General features: G+C 53.2%; 1 protein-coding gene across 1 annotated transcript; it reads right to left on the reverse strand.

Moving 5' to 3' along the window:
• Window positions 1–957: 957 nt before the first annotated feature.
• ATP6V1B2 (ATPase H+ transporting V1 subunit B2) lies at window positions 958–11,284 on the reverse strand. The gene is made up of 14 exons (XM_041424950.1): window positions 11,154–11,284; window positions 8,423–8,478; window positions 7,708–7,806; window positions 6,977–7,070; window positions 6,809–6,886; window positions 6,174–6,313; window positions 5,968–6,069; window positions 5,401–5,498; window positions 4,302–4,425; window positions 3,668–3,818; window positions 3,321–3,403; window positions 3,134–3,238; window positions 2,517–2,646; window positions 958–2,421 (listed from the first exon to the last, which is right to left on the reverse strand). The coding sequence occupies exons 1-14, from the start codon at window positions 11,260–11,262 to the stop codon at window positions 2,285–2,287; spliced, it is 1,506 nt and encodes a 501-aa protein (XP_041280884.1). The 5' UTR covers window positions 11,263–11,284; the 3' UTR covers window positions 958–2,284.
• Between the last annotated feature and the right edge of the window lie 835 nt (window positions 11,285–12,119).

The raw sequence follows: 12,119 nt of genomic DNA on the forward strand, positions 1-12,119 counted from the left end.
ACTGAGCAGCTCGGGGGAAACGCTGTGCTGAGCCCCAGGGGCTCCGGAGAGCAGAACCAAAGCTGGGTTTGGGCCGTTGATGCCTGGGTTTGCCATTCCTGGGTTTGGTTTGGGCATTCCTGGGTTTGCCATTCCTGGGTTTGTTCATTTCCACGTTTTCCGTTCCTAGGTTTGATTCGTTCATTCCTGGTTTGGTCAGTCCTGGGTTTGACTTAGTCATTCCTGGGCTTGCTATTCCTGGGTTTATTTGTTCATTCCTGGGCTTGCTGTTCCTGGGTTTATTTGTTCATTCCTGGGCTTGCTATTCCTAGGTTTAGTTTGTTCATTCCTGGGCTTATTTGTTCATTCCTGGGTTTATTTGTTCATTCCTGGGTTTATTTGGTCATTCCTGGGTTTGATTTGGTCATTCCCAGCTTTGCTCATTCCCACATTTGCCATTCCTGGGTTTGGTTTGTTCATTTCCAGCTTTGACTTCGTCATTCATGGTTTGGTCATCCCTGCTTCTGTTCATTCCCAGGTTTGCCTAGGCCATTCCTGGTTTGCCCATTCCTGCTTTTCCAGGGCCCTGTGCAGGCTCAGGCTGTCCCCAGCTGGGACAGGGGTCACTGACCGACCCCCACCCCACTGCTGATCATACCCAAAATCCCAGCCAGAGTGGGGCCTAAAGCTCCTTTTCCAGGAGTTTAAGGTTTCCAAGCCTCCCCCAGAAACAGAGGGAGGGAGGTGAGGACACAGGGATCACATTCCCTGCACATTCCTGCAAAGCCTTTCCCTGTGACTGAGGCTGAAGGTCAGACCCTCCTCCTCCTCAGCCACCAGCTCCAGGGACACTGTGGGGGAAGGCTCCAGTGACCCTTAATCCACACTGAAGCTGCTCCATTCCCATTCCCAGGGACAGGAACACTGCTGAACAGCCCGAGTGAATTTTCAGTCCCAGAACCACCAAAGCTCCCGTTTGTTCAACACCTTCCATATTTAATTTATTTAGAGATTTTCTACATTAAAGTGTTTTCATGCCAACGCTTCTGCCCTCCCATCCTGACCTTGGGAAAAAGAGACTGGACACAGCTTTGGGTGGAATGCACTGGAATAAAATCGCTGCTGCAGCCACAGAGAACACGGAACAAACCAGAGAACTGCACATGGAGACGTCAGGGAAAGCTGGAATTAGCACATTCCAGTCATGTTAGCACCTTCCCAGACGTGCAGGGAGGTGTAACACGCCCTGCTGAGCCAGCCCAGAGCTCAGACTACAGGAAAGCCTGGAAAAAGCATGGAATTGTGCCAGCAGCAGCAGCAGTGGGCCCAGAGCCTCGGCTGAACCCGCTGGAAAAGGAACAACACGGAATTGCCCAGCCAGGATTGCAGAGTTTGGGAATGCTGAGCTCAGGGCTGAGGCAAATCTGTGCCTGGAGTGCAAACCACAACAGCTCCAGCCACAGCATGGGCCCAGCACACCAGGAGCAGGTTGGAAATATCCTCTCTCACATTGAAAGCTGCCTCTTTATTAGCAACTCCTGTTGCCTTGTGTGAACAGACCACGGTTTAAAAGCTGAGCTCACACCAGCAGCAGACCTAGGCCAGGTTTTAGGTTGGTTTTCACCTCTCAGGATCCCCCTCAGCAGCAGCACAAAGCCTTGAACCACCAACAGCTGTGGTGACACTCCTGAGCCCAGACTGAGCTGCTGGTTCTGTCTGGCATCTCCAGAATCCAACCAAAAAAGGGGGAAGAAGGAAGTTTACTCTGCAAACTTTCATTTAAAACCTGCAATTCAGTAATTGAGCTTTATCCTCCTACTTTCAGGTAGCACCTCACTGGCCTTTGTCCTCTGAAAGGACAAGGACTTTTCCACCTTTGCTGGTGGGGAAGCCCTCAGTGTCACCTCCACATCCTCAGGTCACACAAACCCTCCAGAATGTGCAGCCCTGGTTAAAAACCCGCATTTTTCACCAAGGAATGTTGTCCTGCAAGTCACATATCCTCTCTCGTGTTTTCTAACCCATAGTTTCAAAGTGAAGGTTTGCAATTTCTGGCAATGCTCAGCCTTGAGAACCCACAAAAGGCTCATTTCAAAGCCCAAGCCTCGTGGTGGCTATTGCACATTTTCAGAGCATCCTCCTGGAGATGCAGGCTGTGGGAGAAGGGATATTTTTCCAAACTGCTCTCAGTGGGAACACTGCCACAAGTGTCACCTGCTGCTGGGTGGAGCTGGGAAGGTGACAGGGAAACACCAACACATGGAAAAGGAAACCAAACCACGGAGCAGGGGCACGGGGAGCCAGGCTAGTGCTTGGCATCCCGAGGGTAGAACTCGGCCAGCGTGCTCTGGGGGATCCTCTTGAGCATCTCCTTGGGGAAGATCCTGAGCAGCTGCCAGCCGATGTCCAGGGTCTCGAACACCGTGCGGTTCTCGTAGGGCCCTGCAGGGACAGCCCGGGGGCACGTGGGGCAGGGAGGGCCACAGGGAACGCCCTGGGATGAGCCCTGCCCCGCTGGGAGCTGCTGCCAGCCTTACCCTGAGCAATGAAGTTCTTCTCAAACTTCTGCAGGAACTCCAGGTACAGGAGATCGTCCGAGGTCAGGGCTTCCTCCCCCACCACGGCCTTCATGGCCTGCACATCCTTGCCGATGGCGTAGCAGGCGTACTGGAGGGGAAGGGGGCTCAGGGACCCTGGCAGGGCCTCAAACATCACCCCTGCCACGGCAGGGACACCTCTCACTGTCCCAGCTTAGCCCAACCTGGCCTTGGGCACTGCAGGGATCCAGAGGCAGCCACAGCTCCTCTGGGAATTCCAGCCCAGCTCCTCCCAGCCAGGAATTCCTTCCCAATATCCCATCCATCCCCATTCTCTGGCAGTGGAAAGCCATTCCCTGTGTTCTGTCCCTTCATCCCTAATCCTCTTTCAGCTCTCCTGGAGTCCCTTTAGGCCCTGGAAGTGGCTCTGAGGTCTCTCCAAGTGAACGCCCACAGCTCAGCTGCTCCCTCCTCTCTAATCCACAATTCCTCGTCAAACTCAAAACATCTCACTGAACACTCAAGGCATTAAAGCAGGCTCAGGAATGTTCTGGATCCCAGCTGATCCAGGCTGGGCAGCTAAGGGTGTGCTGTTCCCAGAGGGGTTTTGTACCCACCAGCTGGTTGGACACATCTGCGTGGTCCTTCCTGGTCATCCCCTCGCCGATGGCCGACTTCATCAGCCGGGACAGGGAGGGCAGGACGTTGATGGGGGGGTAAATCTGGGGGAAAACACCCAGAATTAACAGGAACCCTTAAAAATCAGAATAACCTTAAGCACCTTGTGAGCACTGAGGCACACACCTGCCTGTTGTGCAGCTGCCTGTCCACGTAGATCTGTCCCTCAGTGATGTATCCAGTCAAGTCAGGGATGGGATGAGTAATATCTGTGAAAAAAAAAAAAAAAAGTTTTGAACATTTTCAGCCCTTTTATATCCATTTTAGCACTGAGCTGCAGCTTTTTGTTGCCAGGTGACTTCAGCAATTATTTCCTCCACAAATCCCAAGTGCTCTTGAAGCCTGAGCCCTCAAAGGGCAAAGCATTTTTACCAGAAAGCAACCAAAACATGGAATAAGAAGGAAACCTAAAGGCCAGAGTGCTGCTGGGTGCCCCCAGGGCAGCTCTTGGAAGGCCCCTGGCTGTGACTCACCATCGTTGGGCATGGTGAGGATGGGGATCTGGGTGATGGAGCCGTTCCTGCCCTCCACGCGCCCGGCGCGCTCGTAGATGGTGGCCAGGTCAGTGTACATGTAGCCGGGGAAGCCGCGGCGCCCAGGCACCTCCTCCCGAGCTGCTGACACCTGGGGCAGCCACAAAAACATCCTCGAGGAGTCACACCCAGCCCAGGGAGCTGCTGTCTGCCTGGGCTTAGTGCAAGTGCAGCCACACAAACCCCCCTCAGGTGTTTGGCAGCGCAGCCACGTGTGACAGGACAAGGTAAATCCAAAATCAGGCTATCAAGCTGCTGATTCATGGAATCATGGGGTGGTTTGGGTTGGAAAGAAGTATCATCCAGACCCAACCCTGCCACAGCAGGAACACCTCCCACTGTCCAGGGCTGCTCCAAGCCCTGTCCAAACTGGCCTTGGACACTTCCAGGGGTGGAATTTCCACCAGTGAAATAAATCCCAGCCAACCAAGGATCAGCTGAAATCCTCCCTGGCTGCTCCCAACCACCCCCATGAATATTAATTCCAACAGCTTGAGCAGCAGCTTGGCTCCTCACTTCACAGCACCCCTTTCTGCCAACACACACATTAATTAACACCTCAAGGAGCACACACCTCTCTGAGAGCCTCGGCGTAGGAGCTCATGTCTGTCAGGATGACCAGCACGTGCTTCTCACACTGGTAGGCCAGGAACTCTGCCGTGGTCAGCGCCAGGCGGGGCGTGATGATGCGCTCGATGCTGCAACACAAGCTGCTGTCACCTGCCAGGGACACCTGGGAGCCACACGGAGCTGCCAGGCACCACCTGCAGCTCCAGCATTGCACCTGCAGCTCCAGCATTGCACCTGGAACTGCACCAGCACTGCACCTGCAGCTCCAGCATTGCACCTGGAACTGCACCAGCACTGCACCTGCAGCTCCAGCATTGCACCTGGAACTGCACCAGCACTGCACCTGCAGCTCCAGCATTGCACCTGGAACTGCACCAGCACTGCACCTGCAGCTCCAGCATTGCACTTGGAGCAGCACTTTAGCTGCAGCAGCACCACTGCACCTGCAGTTCCTCCAGCATGACTGCACCCGGAGCTCCACCAGAATTTCACTCAGAGCTCCAGCACCACTGTACCTGAAGCTCCACCAGCAGCATTGCACCTGCAGCTCCAGCATTTCAGCTGCAGCAGCAGCATTGCACCCAGAGCTCCACCAGCACCATTGCACCTGCAGCTCCAGCATTGCACTTGGAGCAGCACTTTAGCTGCAGCAGCACCACTGCACCTGCAGTTCCTCCAGCATGACTGCACCCGGAGCTCCACCAGAATTTCACTCAGAGCTCCAGCACCACTGTACCTGAAGCTCCACCAGCAGCATTGCACCTGCAGCTCCAGCATTTCAGCTGCAGCAGCAGCATTGCACCCAGAGCTCCACCAGCACCACTGCACCTGGAGCTCCACCAGAATTTCACCCAGAGCTCCACCACCACTGTACCTGGAGCTCCACCAGCAGCATTGCACCTGCAGCTCCAGCATTTTAGCTGCAGCAGCAGCAGTGCACCCAGAGCTCCACCAGCACCACTGCACCTGCAGCTCCACCAGCATCTCACCTGCAGCACTGCTGCCACAAAAGCCCACCCCACAAGTGGCACCTGCACAAAACCCCCCACAAGGCTCCATCCCCCCAGCTGGTTTGTTCTCCCCCCGAGGCAGTGGCCACTCACGTGGGGTCGTTGGCCAGGTTCAGGAACAGGCACACGTTGTCCATGGAGCCGTTCTCCTCGAAGTCCGACTTGAAGAACCGAGCGGTTTCCATGTTCACCTAAAGCACAGTTCTGGGCTTGACTTGGCATATTTCCCAGCCAGTTAAGGGCTGATGAGCTCATTAATAACCAACAGCAAAAGATCTCCATCCATCAGGTTCTTCTATGCTCCCAGAGTGAGCAACTTCTGGAATTCCAGGCTGGAGAGCAAGTCTGAGATACTTTATCCTGATCAGCCACACTTTGCTGGAATCATGGAATGGTCTGGGTGGGAAGGGACCCCAAAATCCCCTCCAGTGCCATGGGCAGGGACACCTCCCTCTAACCCAGGGTGCCTCATTCAACCTTGGACACTTCCAGGGATGGGGCAGCCACAGCTTCTCTGGGCAGCCTGTTCCAGAGGCAGATTCCAGCCTTTGGGATTTTCACCCATTCTTTAATTCCACACACAGAAGCTGCTCAGGCTTCAGCCACTCTCAGAATCTCTGATTCCTCCAGCCCCACCTTCCCCCAGCACTGTGGGCTCACCCCCATGGCAGCAAAGACGATGGCAAAGTTCTCCTCGCTGTAATCCATCACATCTTTGGATTTCTTCACCAAGCCAGCCTGGCGACAGATCTGAGCAGCAATCTAGGCAACAAATATGCCAGGGTTTGCACCTGATGCTGTCCCACAGCCCAGAATTAAATTTAGTTTTGGCTCCCACCAGGTTTAGAGCAGCTCTGAGGCCTCACCTCGTTGTGGGGCAGCCCAGCAGCTGAGAAAATGGGGATTTTCTGGCCCCTGGCAATACTGTTCATGCCATCTATGGCAGAAATCCCAGTCTGGATCATTTCCTCTGGATAGATCCGACACTGGGGGTTGATTGGTTGGCCTGTGGGATTTTTGGAGAGAATACAATGTTACTCCCTGGACACGCTGGGAGCTCTATCAAACACCCTGATGAATGGGTACAAACCCCACTGTGACACCAACAGACCTTTAGCTGCACCTGGTCACACCTGAGCCTTTCAGGGCCAAAGACTCTGCTGTTAAATGCTCATATCAGTGGTAAGAATGATTTAAAACCCTGCCAGGTTATCAGCATTTCACCTTTAGGTGTTGTAGAATTAAGTCTACAAATAACAAAGAGCATCTTTCAAACACTGCTGAAAATTTTCTGCTCCCTCATCTCCCTGCAGTTGGGTAGTTGAATTAGAATTTGGTGCCATACACATACTCAAAAATGAGATGAAGCTCCTCCCAAGTTAGATCTTGTGTTCTAATATATAATACAGAGTTAGCCCTTGTGTTCAAATATATAAATCCAGAAAGCTGAAACACACCAGGTTTGACTTTACCCCCCCTCAGAAAAGGATTATAAACAAACCCATAATGTCCAGGAAATCCTCAGCCAAGACAATGGGGCCTCTGTCTATGGGTTTTCCTGATCCATTGAACACCCTGCCTATAGGAAACAGCAATAAAAATGAGAATTATTGTGAAAAGCAGTTAATTTTGGATAAATCATTGCTCACATCCCCACGTAAATCCTCACCAAGCATGTCCTCCGAGACCGGGGTTCGCAGGATGTCCCCGGTGAACTCACAGGAGGTTTTCTTGGCATCAATCCCTGAAGTGCCTTCAAATACCTGCAAATGCAGCAGGAAAAATAAAAATTCATCACAGGAGAGGAGTTTTGTGCTCCACAAAGCAACTCCTGAATGCTGCTTCACCTGCAGCCCCCGGGCACAAAGCAGGAGCTGCTCTGGAAAGAGCTTCAAGAGCTGGTAGAAAACACCACAAAACACTGCTAAAAAAAAAATAAAATAATGAATTCTATCAGCAACAACCACCAAACCTGGTGCAACGCCTTTGACCTCAAGTGTTTCCCCCTGCCAAGTCCTTCAGATGCAATAATGTGAAAAAGAAACAGCTTTTTAGGAGAAACACCAGCACCCACTTAGCACAGGGCTGATCTGGAAACCAGCACTGCAAATTCCAGGGGATTCCTTTAATCCAGCAGCAAAGGAATCCAGTGGGGTGGAAATACATCTAGGGGGGATGGAAATATATCTAGGGGGGTGGAAATACATCCAGGGGGGATGGAAATAAAAATGTCACTGTGCACTGTCAGAAATCTCCTAAAATTATCGATGCCACCTGCACTGGGAACAAGCAGGTGATTTGTTGTTCCCATTGAAGAGGAACACACCTCCAGACAGGTTTGATTTGGTTTAGGGCTCCTCCTGATTAATCAGTGATGGGAAAAGAGCCTCCTGCTCCTACCTGAACCACAGCTTTGGAGCCACTGACTTCCAGCACCTGCCCACTCCTCCTGGTGCCGTCGGGCAGGGTCAGGTGCACGATCTCGGCGTACCTGGGGAACTGAGGGGGCAGAGGGAGGAGGGAAGGCATTAAACTCCAGCCAGCAAACAAAAATCACCACTCCCAGCCTGGAAACCACTCGGGTTTTGAGAATAATTTCATCATAAACTCCTGCCCAGGATATTAAATCTCCCAGGTTAAAGCGATTTTTGTGGGAATAAACAATATTTAGATGGTTGGAGCTGCCAGAATCAGTTCTAAAAACTCCAAATAGTAACAGAAAGCCCCAGTGCAGCCTCTGCACAAGAAGAAAAACCTGCAGCAGCTTTGCCCTTAAGAGCAGCCTGAAAAGAAGCCAGGAGTTTCCACTGCTTCCTTTTCCAGAGCACTGATGTGGAAACAGAAAGGCTGGGAACAAAGCAAACAGCTCCATTTCATCTTGGAACTGCATCAGCATCCCAGGGCTTTGGTAAAACTCAAACTCTGCTTCTTTTCCTGCCCCAAGAGCTCTCCCTTCCCTCCTGCCTTAGAGGAACTTCCACACTCCCATTCATCCCAGCAGTCAGAAATGCACCAAAATGGCTCTGGGGAACTCCCCAGCAATCTGGATTTTGCCTTTCCCAGCTTTCCCTGGCAACTCTCCCCCCAAAATCCCCATGAACAGCTGAGAATTTACCTTAACCTGGTCCAGGATAACCAGGGGCCCGTTCACACCCGACACGGTTTTGTAAGCTGCAAAAAAAACAAGGCAAGAGTCAGGCACTTCCTCAGGAACTTCCAAAAATCCCATTTCATCCCTGCCCACATCCCTTTTCCCACTCCATCCCTGCCCACATCCCATTTCCCATTCAATCCCTACCACCAGGCTCAGATTTGGGACCTGATTTCTGTTTATTAGGAACTCCACAAGGAGGATGAAGGACAGGATTGGGTGTCCTGCTCTCTGGAGGTGACACTTTTGTGATCCCAGTGTTTCCCTCTCCATGACAGGAATTCGTGGAGCACTTTTCCTGCTCCTTGAGGTGATCCCAGCGTTTCCCTCTCCATGACAGGAATTCATGAAGCACTTTTCCTGCTCCTTGAGGTGATCCCAGTGTTTATTCCCCATGACAGGAATTCATGAAGCACTTTTCCTGCTCCTTGAGGTGATCCCAGTGTTTATTCTCCATGACAGGAATTCGTGGAGCACTTTTCCTGCTCCTTGAGGTGATCCCAGTGTTTCCCTCCCCATGACAGGAATTCATGGAGCACTTTTCCTGCTCCTTGAGGTGATCCCAGTGTTTCCCTCTCCATGACAGGAATTCGTGGAGCACTTTTCCTGCTCCCTGCAGGTAACACTGACATGATCCCAGTGTTCATCTCCACGACAGGAATTCCCTGCTCAGGCTGGAGGGGGCTTGGAGCACTCTGGGACAGCAGAAGGTGTCCCCATGGTAGGGGTGGCACTGGCTGGGCTTTAGGCCCCTTCCAACCCAAACCATTCCATGAGTCTGTGATTCCAAGGAAGGATTTTGCTGTCAGCTCAGTGAAAAAGCATCAGCTGAGCCTCAGAGAGGGAAATCCTGAGTCAGAGCCCCCTGAGGGTCACGAGGAGCAGCTGGGGCTGTTCCTCACCGCTCCCCAGGAAGGGAAATGGGACAGCGGGGCCATCCAGAGCCCAGCCAGGATCCCAAACCCCAGCAGGATTCGGGATCCAGGATTTGGGATCCAGGATTTGGGATCCAGGCCTGGCAGCTCTGTATTGGCACTGCAATAAAACAGCTGGGACTGCTGCAAAGTCAGCCCTGACCGGCTGTGAGCAAACTGCTCTGGCTCAGGGGAGCCGGGCTTAAACCCCTGAGCTGAGCTTTACCCCTGAGCTGAGCTTAAACCCCTGAGCTGAGCTTAAACCCCTGAGCTGAGCTTAAACCCCTGAGCTGAGCTTAAACCCCTGAGCCGGGCTTCAACCCCTGAGCCGGGCTTCAACCCCCGAGCCGGGCTTCAACCCCCGAGCCGGGCTTCAACCCCCGAGCCGGGCTTCAACCCCTGCAGCCCTCCTGAGCAGCCGAGAGAGCCTGGCCTAATCCCAGCTGGGCCTGAGCAGGGAGAGGCACCGGGATCAGCCGGGAGGAGGAAACAGCTCAGGGCACCAGGGGTGGGACTGGGAATGGGGAATGGGGACAGGGAATGGGATTGGGAATGGGGACAGGCACATAGGGAATGGGATTGGGAACAGATTAGGAATGGGAACTGGGAATAGGAAACAGGATTAGGAATGGGGAATGGGAAACAGGATTGGGAATGGGAACTGGACAGAGGGAAGAGGACTGGGGAATTGGGAATGAGGAATGGCATTAGGAACGGGACATAGGGAATGGGATTGGGAACTGGAACAGGGAATGGGACTAGGAACCAGGATATAGGGAATGGGAACGGGATTGGAAATGGCATTGGGAATGGCAATAGGGAATAGGACTGGGAATGGGATAATGGGAACGGGACACAGGGAATGGGATTGGTAACAGGGAGTGGTTTTGGGATACAGGGAATAGGAACAGGGAATGGGGCAATGGGAATCGGGAATGAGACAGGGGATTGGGAACAGGGAATGGGGCTGGGATAACTGGGAATGTGGCAACGGGAATCAGGAATGGGACTGGCAACGGGGAATGGGAGTGAGAATGGGATCTAGGGGATGGGAACAGGAAATGGGATTGGGATACGAGACCAGGATACAGGGAATGGAAAAGCTGACCCTGAGTGAGGCATTCCACCCCGTGACTGTCTCATGAGCTCTCCTTCCTCAATCAGCCTCTCGGGCAGCTCCACGGCAAACCAAAAGCAGCCCGGAGCACTTCCCACCCCCGTTCAGGGGAAATCCAGAATCTCCACGGAAAACCCTGGAGTCACCTTGGCCCCAGCCCTGCCAGAAGCCTCGGCTCCAGGGCAAGGACTGGAACTGCAGTGCGGGGTTTGGCTTCCCAGCCTGAGGCATTTCCAAAGGCTCCGTGACCCAGGGCAGCCCCTGCAGGTCCCGCTGCTATTCAGGCCACAGCTAAAGCCATTTTACGTAATTGCAGCCAGAAAAACACCTCCACGCGCTCGGATTTCTGCCCACTGCGCTGCCATAAAGGGATTTCACCAATATCCCGCATTTCCCCTTTTTCACGCCATTTCTCAATTTCTGCTAAACACAGACTCCATCCCACCCCCACCACTCCCAGCTCCCGGAACAAGCCCCGGCTTTTCGGAACGACACGGGACGGGCCGTGCTCCCAGCTGCCCGGGTTAATTACGGTGTTAATTACAGCCTGAGCCCGGCCTGCTCTGAGGGGGTGGCCGATGCGGCCTGCCCGGAGCTGCGGCCCCGAGGCGGGCGGATCCCCCCTCCCGCAGCCCCCCGGGTTCCCCGCACGGCCCGCACTCACTGAGGCGCGGCTGGGACAGGAAGTCGCGGGTCAGCGCCGCCGCCTGCTCGCGGGGCCCGCCGGGCCCGGCGCCGTTCACGGCCCCGCGCAGCGCCCGCACCGCCGCCATGTTGGACCGGCTGCTGAGGGGGCGGCCGCGCATGCGCTGTTATAGCGGGGAGAGGGACACGCCCAGTGGCGCACGGGACACGCCCATTCGCGCATGGGACACGCCCACCGGCGGGGAGGGGCGGGGCCGGAGCTGTCCCAGGTCCTGAAAGGGGAAAGGAAAGGGGGAAAGAAAAGGAAAAGGGGAAAAGGAAAAGGAAAAGGAAAAGGAAAAGGAAAAGGAAAAGGAAAAGGAAAAGGAAAAGGAAAAGGAAAAGGGAGAAGAAAGGGAGGACGGAAGAGGAAGAGGAAAAGGAAGAGGAAGAGGAATGGGGAAGAGGAAGAGGAAAAGGAAAAGGAAAAGGAAAATGAAAAGGAAAAGGAAAAGGAAAAGGAAAAGGAAAAGGAAAAGGAAAAGGAAAAGGGAGGAGGGAAGAGGAAGAGGAAAAGGAAGAGGAAGAGGAATGGGGAAGAGGAGGAGGGAAGAGGAAGAGGAAGATGAAAGAAAGGGGTTAATGAATAAGAATAAAAAATTGAAAAGTCAAAAGGGGAAAGGTTGGAGGAAGAAAGGCAAGAGAAAAGAGAAACAGGAAAACAAGGAAAAGGAAAGAAGAAAAAAACCCCATTAAAATAATAAGAGACAGAAAAATAGCAAAAAAGAAGACTAAAAAGCAAAAGGAAGGAAAAGGGAAGTAAAGCGACAAAGACAGAGCAGTGAGACAGAAGGGATTGGGGTTTTAAAATCAATCATCCCCCCTCGCTGGATCAGAACTGGAAATATTTGGGAAAAACAGGAAAAGGGAAATAAAGCGACAAAGACAGAGCAGTGGGACAGAAGGGACTGGGGTTTTAAATCAATCATCCCCCCTCGCTGGATCA

The sequence above is a fragment of the Onychostruthus taczanowskii genome, unplaced genomic scaffold (assembly GCF_017590055.1).
Source record: "Onychostruthus taczanowskii isolate IOZ18803 unplaced genomic scaffold, ASM1759005v1 scaffold84, whole genome shotgun sequence".
Classification (NCBI taxonomy): domain Eukaryota; kingdom Metazoa; phylum Chordata; class Aves; order Passeriformes; family Passeridae; genus Onychostruthus; species Onychostruthus taczanowskii.